The sequence below is a fragment of the Camelina sativa genome, chromosome 2, assembly GCF_000633955.1.
Source record: "Camelina sativa cultivar DH55 chromosome 2, Cs, whole genome shotgun sequence".
Taxonomy (NCBI): Eukaryota; Viridiplantae; Streptophyta; class Magnoliopsida; order Brassicales; family Brassicaceae; genus Camelina; species Camelina sativa.
This window is the reverse complement of record NC_025686.1, coordinates 24777643-24790021: the sequence shown is the minus strand read 5'-3', so window position 1 is coordinate 24790021 and position 12379 is coordinate 24777643. Positions and strand designations below refer to the sequence as shown.

The 12379-nt window shown below is 35.6% G+C and overlaps 1 protein-coding gene and 1 pseudogene across 1 annotated transcript; both read left to right on the top strand.

Moving 5' to 3' along the window:
- On the top strand, positions 3244-3659 carry LOC109127686 (annotated as a pseudogene).
- Positions 7527-9745, top strand: LOC104737093 (very-long-chain (3R)-3-hydroxyacyl-CoA dehydratase 2-like). The gene is made up of 9 exons (XM_019237469.1): positions 7527-7765; positions 7876-7961; positions 8112-8159; positions 8254-8342; positions 8437-8490; positions 8770-8837; positions 8945-8991; positions 9060-9157; positions 9348-9745. The coding sequence occupies exons 1-9, from the start codon at positions 7707-7709 to the stop codon at positions 9462-9464; spliced, it is 666 nt and encodes a 221-aa protein (XP_019093014.1). The 5' UTR covers positions 7527-7706; the 3' UTR covers positions 9465-9745.

The window sequence follows — 12379 nt, the reverse complement described above, 5'->3', positions numbered from 1 at the left end:
GGCGACTTGTAGTGGTTTGTAACACAAAAGCCCTCCTATACAACACAAAGCACTTTTTTTGGTGTGATAAATAGAATAAATAAATAGAATCTCCTGCATATCTTATACATAATTTTTCTTTTTTACATTTAAACATGTTAATTTACCATATTTCATAATATACTTGGCCATTGAAAAACACTACTAATTTGTTCCTTTCTAAAAATAAGTAATTTTACAAAACCGATAAATTATCACTAACAATAAGGTCTTGTTTCCAATTTAAGCAGTCACTAGCTTTTATGTGAACCGCAGAAAAATCGAATCTAGCATTTATGTTTAGGTGATATAGGTGAGGTTGGAAATGTTCTTATAAAAGGATGTTAACTTTATTGAATATAACTTCAGGTTAAACTGAAACTAAATAAATACCTGAGGGGTACATCCGTATAAAAATGAAAATATAAAATTGGCGCAGGTGACCGTTGACGACTCTGGTTCATTAAATTGGTGACTCTGATTGAGTAAATCGGCGTTTAATGATACCAACCGAAGAGCAAAAAATCGAAGAGTTTCCTTCAGCAAATCGGGGTTTCTTATGGTACAAATATCATTCACTTGCTACGAGTTCTTGTTTATTTGGCTATAGAACTTAGGGTTTTATGATTTATATAAATTATGCATATAAAATTAGTACTAGTTTGAAACGATTAGAAAGACACTGTGATTTGTGATATTGTCCTTTTTTTTTGTTCATTGCATGTTTTTTTTTACAGGAGATTTCTTGCTATTTATTTGGGTCTGGAGCTTGGAAAAAACCTTTTGCTAATGGTGAGATCTATGTTCTGCTCTCTGATTGGATTAACGGATCACACGGTTTGATTAGCTTTTCACAGATTGATTCGAAAACAGTAAGAAGACTACTGATTTATCTTTTAATGATCTAGAACCAATGTCTACACATCCACCGGCGTTAAGGTCACAGCTGCTGTTCCTAGTGGAGCTTCAACTGGTGGTATGCTGTTTTTTTTCTTTTCCCTCCTCTGTTTTTTTATTTTTATTATTTCTAAAAAAATTATGATCTGCTTATTATCAGGTAGAACTCACTCTAGGTTCTTGTTATTCGTTATTTTTTACTTATGTAGTAGACATATATGTTTGGTTAGATTATTACATGGTTGTTCTCTTTTTTGCTTTGGGTCTGTTACTTATCATTGTAACCCCTTGCATAGGAATATACGAGGCTCTTGAGCTGAGGGATGGAGGATCAGACTACCTTGGGAAAAGGTGTCTCAAAGGTGAGAGTGTGGTGTTTGTTGGTTATTATGTAGTGGTTTTCGAAACAGAACAAAATGTTTATGTGAATGAGGCGGTTTTTTTGAATGACATGTTTTCTTTATTGGTGTCTATAGGCTGTTGGAAATGTTAACTCAATCATTGGCCCAGCTTTGATTGGCAAGGTGACGCCCCTGTTAATTAAACCCTATTTACATCAAAAGTTTCTTAAGTTCTTATTTTTGTAGAGTTATGTCACTAGATAAGTATGTGATTCACTTTTCTCAATATTTGTGTTTTTTTCTTTGCTTGTTGCGCAGGACCTAACTCAGCAGACTGCTATTGACAACTACTTGGTTCACGAACTTGATGGTACCCAAAATGAGTGGGGCTGGTGCAAGCAAAAGGTGCATTTTAGAATACTTCTTGTTTTGTGGATTTACTTAAGATATTGACAGATGATCTTAACTAGCTTGCTTATTGTATTTTTTTTTCTATACTCACATAGCTTTAAACTTGTTAATTGCTTTTTGAAAGAATATTTTTTTTAGAATATATTTTTTTAGAATATTTTTTTTTCTATACTCACATTACTTTTTCAAAAAAACAATTAACAAGTTTAAAGCTATGTGAGTATAGAAGAAAAAAATACAATAAGCAAGCTAGTTAAGATCATCTGTCAATATCTTAAGTAAATCCACAAAACAAGAAGTATTCTAAAATAAAATTACCCAATGTTACTTGGCATATATATTCATCTGCTATCAAGAGAAAATAGGTTTGACTTGTAAAGCTTAAGTCAACTTTGTGAAAAGAGAATGTATTCTTTTACTTTATCATCTTATTGATCAAACCGAGTATGATTTTTTCTGTTTAAGAAATGAATCCATGATAAAAAGCTCAGTTCCAACTCTTTAGTCTTTATGGTAAGATATCTTTCTATTTCTTTATTATATGAAGTTATGAACCACTACTACAATTTCAACTTTTCTTTTTAAAATTGTTTAAAATTCAGTGAAAGAATACAAAAAGAAGAAAAGGATGGCTGCTTAAATTAAGCGAAAAACTATTTATCAATAAAAACATGCAGAAGGGACCTAATTGATAATTAGCTTTCAAATAAACAAAAGAAGTAATATGAACTGACTAGCTGATTCTTACACAAACAAGTATTTTGATTTATTTCTTTTTTGAATAAACATATAATAAATTAGGTAATTTGAAGAACAGTTAAGCATATATATATATATATATATATATATATATATATATCATAATGTGATTTTACATTCATACATTTGCCCCACTAGAAACAAGAACTAATAGAATGATAAAATAAGGTACACAAAGACTTAGTCTCAAGTGCATAACAAGTTCATAAGGCATCTCCATCCATGCATCTTAATATAAGTTTCTTACAAATGAAAATCGTACAAATATTATTATTTAATTTGTTAAGTTTCTAAAATAGTATACTCTCTCCAAAGTTTCTAAAACTTCTTATTTAAGAATTTTTAAAGTATATTTAAGAAACTCAAATAATTTTTTATTAATAATTTTAAAGTATATTTAATTGTTTTTTTGGTTTTTTTTAGCTTTTACAGAAAAATTCAATTTAGCATTTATGTTTAGACGATTATATAAGTGAGTGAGTAATTCACCAAAAAAAAAAAGGGAAAAATGCCGTTTAAATCCCCAACTTTCAAAATTGTGCCGAAAAAATCCTGGACTTTCGACATGCCATTTTAATCCTCAAGTTTTGGTTGACTACATAATTAAATGATAAACTTTTGTTGACCTGGCCATTTTGGTCATCGTGATAATCTCCGTTAGAAACTCTAAGACAGAGTTAATTGGCCGTTAACGGTGTCCGTCTATCAGAAAACGACGTCGTTTCTCTTAATGAAGAAACATAAAATCCCCAAATCGATTTCTAGGGTTCAAAATCCCCAAATCGATTTCGAATTTGAAACCCCAAAATCTTGTCCAATGAGTTCCAGCTCAGTCACTTCCGGTGTCATCGGTGAGCGTGGTGTGCCGTCGAAGTGTGTATGTGGTTTAGGTGTCACTATCTTTACTTCTAAGACGCAAGAGAATCCGGGACGTCCTTTCTTCCGTTGTGCGGGCAAAAGAGATGCGAATATGCCGTGTTCGAAGAAGTTGAAGATGCTCTGCCAAGAGTAGCGATCATGGCAAATGAGATTAGCAAAGCTAAATGTGAGGCAAATGAGTTAAAAGCTATGATTGAAGAATTGAAGGATGAAGAAATGATTAGCAAAATGGAACTTCACAAATGTAAAGTGTGCTTGAAAGTGTGTTTTGTGTGGCTTTGTGTTATCACCATTATGTTGGTTTATGTGATGTATGGTCAAGGAAAAGAGAAGAAAGTTGTTTTTGGTTATTAAGTGTATTTTCATAAATGGTTTGTCTGTGTTGTAATCGCTTGGAGGTGGTGAATGAAATAGACAATTTCATGTTTAGATCATGTCTGAAAATAACCTAATAGAACATGTCTTAATACAAAACAAAACACAACACCAACACCAAATACAGTTCCTAAAATGGTAATGACAGAGAAGCCAAACCACTCAAACAACAACACCAAATACGGTTCTGCCACTAACCAAAAAACACATAAACTGCGTCAACAAAAGCTTATTAGCTTGAACATTGAAACCATGGACACTAACCTCCTGTCCGAGAACTTCCGCCTCCCTGAGATGCATCCTGAGATCCTCCTGTCTGCGGTGGTGGTATATGTGCTCTTCCTCTCTGATTTGGTGGTATATGTGATCTTCCTCGCTGTGATGATCGTCCTCGCTGTGATGATCGTCCTCGCTGCGATGATCCTCCTCGCTGTGATGTTCCATGATATGGTGGTCCCTGAGATGATGGTTCCTGAGATGATGGTTCCTGCGGTGGTGGTCCCTGAGATGATGGTTCCTGTGGTGGTCCCTGAGATGATGGTTCCTGCGGTGGTGGTCCCTAAGAAGATGGTCCCTGAGATGTTTCTCCAACCAACGGTTGTCCTTGTCCAAATAAGATAATCCTCGGTTCCTAAGTCAATAACAATATCAATATTCATTCAATATTCTAAACGAAACACCAACTATGATTATTACCTGATTTTTTCTTGGTCGACCTCTTGCTCTCCTTGGTGGAGTTGCAACTCTCGGATTCTTATAGCTTTGTTTGTTGTGTCCTTCTTCCTTGCAGTTTGAACATGTCATCACACGGTTCATGCGTGATAACGTGGTGTTGGAGCTAGAAGCTGTCTCAAACCTCCCCTTTCGCCTAGCATGGTTACTTGGTCTACCAGGATTGCCTCTTCTCCATGGAGGTGGCAAAACTCCTAATCTGTTCACACTTGGCCACAAGAGCTTGCTTTGAACAGGCCTAATACCATCGTAGTATGTTAGCTCCCACATTCTTGTTGTGTACCAGTCAACAACATAATCTTCAACTTTCTCTTTCTTCCCTATGATGACAGATGCAGCATGAGCACATGGTATCCCTGTCATCTGCCACTTTATACAACCACATGTACGAGCACTCATGTCCACTTCGTAAATCATATCACCGTCTTTTATTTCATGTTTGTTGTGTCTTGCCATCCATCTTTGACAAGCCTATGACCCAACAATATTCTTCTCTATCTCAGCATGAGCTCTCTTTGTGAATCGAGTCTTCAATCTACAAGCGACTATATATCTCTTGGCATTGCGCACCATACACTGCCTTCTAATGTCTTCCAACATCTCTAGTAATGGTTTCCTTCTCGCTTGGCGGATTGTCCTATTGAAAGACTCACTAAGGTTGTTCAAGTTGTCATTGCAGCAACTTCCAACCTTAAAGAATGCTCTAGACCATGACCTGGGATTAGTCTTCAGTAGAGACTCATAGGCACTTGGATTGTAATTCTTCAGCTCCAGCATATACCCATTGAATTCTCCTACCGTGTAGCTTCTAGCTATCTTCCAGAAGAGTCTCTGCAGTTCCATGTCATGGCTTTTTCTCTTCCAGTTGTCCATGATGTGCCTAGAACACTGCCTATGCTCAGCTTCTGGAATGACTGTTTGGATTGCTTTCACTAAACCCTGTAATTAGCCATACAACAAGTAAGAATGACAATGAGATTTAGTGGTAAGATTGAATGTAAAATAATTTAGTGGACTAACCGATTGTTTGTCTGAGATGACTGTGAAATTTTTCCCATCTTTAAGATCCAACTTCGCACTGAGCATCCTAAGAAACCAGTCCCAGTTATCATCATTCTCAATCTCAACAACAGCCCATGCAATAGGAACAATCCTATTATCCCCATCTCTTCCCACAGCAGCTAAGAGTTGACCTTTAACGTCCCACTTCAGAAACGCACCATCTAGTCCTATGATAGGTCTGCATGTATGCTTCCAAGAATCTCTTTGTGACTTAAAACAGATGAACAGACGGTAAAACCTTTGTAAGCTTCCAATGGTTGTACCCGGTACAGTCTCAATCTCAAATGCTGTATCCGGATTAGATCGGAAGATCTCTGCCTGATAATCAAAGATACGAGCAAAATGTTCTTGATGTGTCACTTTCCTTTCTTTAAGAACTTTGGTCTTCGCCTTTGCACATTGGTCTTCAGTCACTGTCAAACCGTACTCCCTCAAGATCTCTGCAACCATCTCTTGCTTAGTAATTTTGGGATTCCTTCTCAACCTTTCTCTATACAACCAAGCAATTGTTCCTTGCTTCAACATCTTCGAGTACCCTGACCTCACACAAGCATGTTCTTCATCGTATATTTTAACTTGCATCTTATGCTTTTTCTTGTCATACGCGCAGTAGCATCTCCATGGACATTTGACATCAGGGGTTTGATAACAACACTTCGCACCAATCTTCAAACTTTGTGACCTATAAAGCTTGATGTCGTATCTGGTTTTCAAACAATACCTCAAGACAGCTATCTTGAATTCTTCTGGGCCATTGAATGTTTTCCCCAAACTCAGCAGTTCTTCAGGATCTTCAGCTTCATGACCATCACCATTTTCATCACAATCGTCTTCATCATCACTGTCTGATAGAGGCTCTGGAATCCTCTCATCTTCCCATATATCATCTCCACTATCTGCATCATCTTCATTATCCTCCTCATCTCTCGCATCTGTTCCAAATTCGGCTTCAAAGTCTTCACAATTTTCTTCCTCCACACCTGCATCTTCTTCATCTCTCTCGACATTTTCTCTTACATGGGAATCCCAATTGTTTTCTTCTACACCTACATTTCCTACACCATTTTGCTCCACACCTAATACTGGTTCTACAACTTCAATGCCCAATTGGTCAGATTGACGAACTTCCTCTTCGTTTTCATTTCTGTTTACCTCGTCTTCATAACCAATCTCATCACAGTCTTCATCGCCAGCCACCGTACAATCATCCCCACTAACAGCCTCACGATCTTCTTCGATATCTTCACCCTTCTTCCTTCGATACTTCCTTCGCTTTTTCTGTTTCGGTTGACCAATCTCAGTCACTCCTTCGGGTTGGTTTGAAACAGCCTCACTCTCAGATGGGTTGCGAACCGTTGGCTCCGCAGTCTCCACCGTCTCTGTTGGCTCCGCAGTCTCTACCGTCTCCGTTGGCTCCGCAGTCTCCACCGTCTCCATTGCATCTGCTGTCTCCGACGAACTCAGTCTCATTGACCACCGAGTTGGAAGCTTCCGTCTTCCTCCACGAGTTCTAGCCATCGCAATTTGGACAAGATTTTGGGGTTTCAAATTCGAAATCGATTTGGGGATTTTGAACCCTAGAAATTGATTTGGGGATTTTATGTTTCTTCATTAAGAGAAACGACGTCGTTTTCTGATAGACGGACACCGTTAACGGCTAATTAACTCCGTCTTAGAGTTTCTAACGGAGATTATCACGATGACCAAAATGGCCAGGTCAACAAAAGTTTATCATTTAATTATGTAGTCAACCAAAACTTGAGGATTAAAATAGCATGTCGAAAGTCCAGGATTTTTTCGGCGCAATTTTGAAAGTTAGGGATTTAAACGGCATTTTTCCCACTGAGTAGGTTTGGAAATGTTTTTTTTTTTTTTTAACGATTTTTATTATTGGGCCAATCCAATGGGCTTAGGCCTGAGATTGTAATCTCAGGTTTGGAGATGTTCTTAAAAAAGGATAACAATGTTATCCTCTATCGAGTATAACTTCAGGGTTAAACTGAAACTAAATAAATACTTGAGGGGTTCATCCGTAAAAAATATTAAATCCCCCTAAACTATCATCCGTGACGACACGAGTGGACTCATCATGGCCACACAAAGAAGTGACGTCACTCAAATCTTAAAACCGCCACCGTCGATAATGCTATTCAGACGAAGCAGCCACCACTATTCTTCGAGCCGCCGCCGATCCCGATCGAGGCCTAGAATCTAAATCTCTTCTAATCGGAGATGTCGCCGTTCGTCAAGTCTTATCTCTTTGCTTACAATTTTCTCCAAGCTTCTGCATGGTCTCTCTCTCTCTCCTCTTCTCGTTTTCACTTTTCTTTGCCTTTTTTTTTTTTTTTTTTTTTNTTTTTTTTTTTTTTTTTTTTCATCGGAATTGTGTTGTTCTCGGCAGGACGGTTTCGCTTCTGAGTATCTTGAGTAGCTTTATATCGTACAAGACGATCGATGGCGCTTACGCTTCTGCTGGATACTTGATTAGTGAGTAGAAATTTTAGGTTTTATGTATTTGAATCGATTTTGATGTTACTTACTTGTGAACTTAGAATCCGTAGTTAAAATGATAGTCTAGTGGAATTGATGATTTCTGAAAATGGTCTGTGTTTGTTGGTTGTTTTTGTTTTCGTTTAGGTGTGATGCAAACTGCTGCTGTTCTTGAAGTTCTTCATGGAGCTATTGGTAATGTATTGGAATCTATTTGATGTTTTGTGATTGTTCCTTTCTTTTTGCTGTATGGATTATGAATTAAAAAACTGACTCTGCTTAATATCAGGGATTGTACCTAGTGGATTCTTGTCTCCTTTGATGCAATGGAGTGGAAGAACTCACTTCATCTTGGCAATTGTTGGACAGATCAGAGAGGTTTGTGTGTGTTTTGTTACTCTTTTAAAAGCTGAAACAGAGTTTCATAAAAGCTAGCAGTCTAATTCTGTTTTTACATTCATCTCTATTTTAGGTCCAGGATTCACCATGGCTGTCAATAACACTTGCAGCTTGGTCTTTGGGTGAGGTGAGTCTATCGATCTTTACAACAATAAGACAGGAAAATTACCAATGAAAAGTTTGTGATTGTTGAAAAGAAACATGTTATCTCAATGTTCTGTTCTGCGAGAATATAAGCGAGATGCTTTGAACATACATTAGCAGTGAAATGATCATAGTAGATTAAAAGAGAAATTTAGCAGAATGGAGCACTGTCTTGGTGGTGGTGGAACGATGATGTTTATATACAACTAGTTGTTCTTACTTTTCTTAAAAGAGCTAAGCTGATTGATTGATTTGGATGTAGATGATCAGATATCCTCACTATGCTTTTACTTGCCTTGGTAGATGTCCCTATTGGCTAACCTATCTCAGGTGCTACATCATATCTTATTTATAATGTTTTGAACTAAAACATTTCCATATCACAGAATTTATTTTCTAGTTAGAACGGATTGCATATGATATGTTTTACTATCCAGGTACACAGGATTCATTATGATCTATCCAACTGGACTAGTGGGAGAATGTGAGTGCTCTGAAGCTAGACTTCTTCTTTACATTTTCTTCTCGTTGACGTTGACCTTGCTTCTGCAGTGTTGATCATGTACAAAGCGCTTCCATATGTTAAAGAAAGGAATCTTTATGCAAATTTCTTCTCTGTTTTCCCCTTCAGTTACTACGATTTCCTTTGGGTATGTTCATCGTTTCCTTCAATAAAACCCTTTTTGGCTTAAGTATCGTTGATGTTTTAAGCAGCGTTTTGGGACTTTTTATGAGAAAACCTCTATTTTCTTAATCTTCTTGGTCTCATAATCTTCTTTGGATATCATCATTGTCTTTTCCAATAACCATTTTGATCTTTCCATTGGCATCTTTGTTCAGGCCGTCCTCTTGGTGTACCCGTTCCTTTGGTTGAAGCTTTATCTCCAGCTGTTCAAACAAAGAAAGTCTAAGCTTGGAAAACCGCAGAAGCATCAGAGCAAGAGAAAGAGAATATGAAGTCCATTTAATCGTCTCAGACATGTATCTCATCTTAGATTATATATGTGCACCAAACTGTTCCTAAAAATACCTTAGTAGTCTGATTCATCGGAGACTTCATCAAGGTCGATCGAGAGAAGAAGAACGAAGTGAACAACCAACAGAAATCCAGATACAAAACCAAGTTTCACAGTTGATTCACAATATTATGTGTTCCACAAACACTATTCTTCATATGCGAAGAAGTTAAAGAGGTCTCTATACATGGCTTATGGTTAATCGTAGCATCATATTTGACCTCTTACTTTAATCAGGGAAAACCAATCCTTAAAAAAAGAACTCGACTGAGTGTTTGTTAAAGATGAAAGCATATCATCACAAAACCCATAATTTAGAATAGTTGAACAAGTTTTCGTTTTCAGTCTATAAACTCAATTAAAACCAGATAAGAGATTCGTCTTCAGTCAAACTAGTTAATTATTTTAGCTTTGGACGACGACCCAATTATTTTCTCGTTCTTCTCAGTTCTCACTATCTTAAATTAAATTTAATGGAACAAAAATGCTTTTCCTCTGCTGCAGCTTTTAATACCAGTCAACCTCTCGTGCACCTCAAGGTAATGTGTTCGCACTTTAATACCCCAAAAAGCGATCAATCTTAGAATTTTGCATAAACATCAAATAGAAATATTCAAACCCTTGGACCGACTTTAATACCGAAGTTGTTATCAGAAAAAGTTCTTTTATTTATTGGCCGGAACTGGAACCACCCATAAAGGTAACTTAACTTGTAAAAATTGTTCAAAAGATAAACCATATTCTAAGGAACTACCTCCAATAATTAACAAATCAGTTTACGGCAGACCAGGCCAGTGTATTTTTGTGAAGAAATCTAATTGTCAAACCGAAACATTAAGCAACGTTTCCTTTAATTTGGTTGTTTGAATACTTTATAAAATGTTTAGTTACGACTTCAAAAATATACAGTCAAAAGAAAAGAAAAAATTATCGAACATTTATACTTTTGGTAGATTAAGTCCGTTCTAACAGTCAATCAAATGTCGTTAGAAACTGAACCATCGGACAGCAAAAAAACTGGTTGAGATAGAAATCAAATTGTGCCAACTGTTGTGGCCTTGACCATTCTTAAGAATTGAACGATTAATCGTTGGGAGAGTTGAAAATTAATTTATGACAAAACATTTGAAGATATATTCAAATTGATTGGATTTGGTAGTCAAACCATTTAGTATCGTCAAGTCGACTTTTAGACTAATCAATTCACAAGTGAAGACACGTGTAATATTTTCAAGTTAGGGTCGTCTAAGTCATGAAAGATGAGTGTTGTCGATACATATGACTTGTACTTGTTGCTATGTGCCGTCCATGAAAATGCCAAAATCACGAGTTCCATAAGTTTTGATAGGCCAACTAAAATGTATAGTTAAGGCATAAATATAGCTTACGAAATTGTAAAAATTAATAATATAGTTTATTTGTTGGGTTTTGTATATGGATCATTAGGATATAGAAGTCTCAAGGACTCTTCTCTTTGTCACTTTATGATATGTGTTTATTCACTTATCTAAAATTTGTGTAGATACATTCAACTTTTCTATAAGACATAAAAAAAAAACTTTTTGGTTACTAGTTCGTTCATTACATTGCAAATGGTTATATTCTATTTCTAACCAATGAAGGTTGCTTTCTAGTTATATCACAATTTTGAGCTAACTCATCAAAGGTATTGAGCTAACGAATATATTGTTTTATACTTTAACAAAAAAAAAAAGAATATATTGTTTTATAATGTACTAGTAGCAGTCGAAAAGCAACAAATTGTGCGCCGTGAGCCGTTTAAGTGACAATTATAATATTTCTGTATGAAAAAAAAAACATTGAAATTCATACCACGAAGCTCGATAAAATGTTTTGTATAATAGTGGTTTTGAGTATTATGTGAGTAAAGAATGTTTGCATGAAAATTGAAATAGAGTGTACGATCTAAACTAAAGCTAGCTAATGTAACGAATAAAGATATCAATCAGTATATAATAAGTAAAGCTATACGTATCCCGTGGGGAAAACAAAAAAATACGTCACATTAAGATATCAAATACTATGTTTCTTGGGCAGTCAACAAGCCAATCTAATACAAGTATTAATTTAAGTTACATGCAAACAAAAAACATACTGCGACCTAAATTGGACTGGTCTGAATTTACCCATCTTTTTGTTAGTTTGTTCAAGAGAATCCACTGTAACTATTGGGTGATTAAATGAAAATATGTGTTTAGGAATGTGTAACAGAGTCAATCCACTATATTATTATCAAATGTAAATTCTTTTAGTTATGATTTACCATTTCTTAGCCTTAAAGATAAAATTTGAAACTGTCAGTATTTTTTAGTCGTCTCATGGAGAAAATTAATTTTATGTGGTTTGAATAAAAGAAGACTCCTTTTGACGTATAATAAAGAAGACTCCATTTTGTCTCCATCCAGAAAATAATAGTCACAGACTCACAGTAAGCACTTCCTTGTTTTTTCTTTTTTTTTTTGGACAAATGAGTAATACTTCCATTATCAATTTATCATTATATTTTATTTAGCTTTTGTCATGAAAAAAGATAATAATAATGGATTTATGATTACTGTGCGTCTGTGAGTGTGACTATGCATAATTGATGGATTACTTCGTTTTTTCTTCTTCCCTTAAAGCTGATTTGATGCTTCGTTAGTTTAATATCAAATCTAAACCTACAATCATTATTAGTATATATTTAAAATTTTAATAACTAAAGAAAAATAAGTATTTCGTTTAATTAGTATGTGGTAAAAGCTCCACAACACCAATAATTTTAAATAGACTGCATAGTGCCACCATCTTTGATCTGCTCAAATTTACCCTAGAGCTACTCTCTCAAATTAAGAG

Coding starts and splice junctions, on each gene's coding strand:
- LOC104737093 (XM_019237469.1), top strand. CDS start 7,707: ATGTCGCCGTTCGTCAAGTCTTATCTCTTTGCTTACAATTTTCTCCAA. Junction 8,343..8,436: donor TTGTTGGACAGATCAGAGAG/GTTTGTGTGTGT, acceptor TCTCTATTTTAG/GTCCAGGATTCACCATGGCT. Junction 8,992..9,059: donor AACTGGACTAGTGGGAGAAT/GTGAGTGCTCTG, acceptor TTGCTTCTGCAG/TGTTGATCATGTACAAAGCG.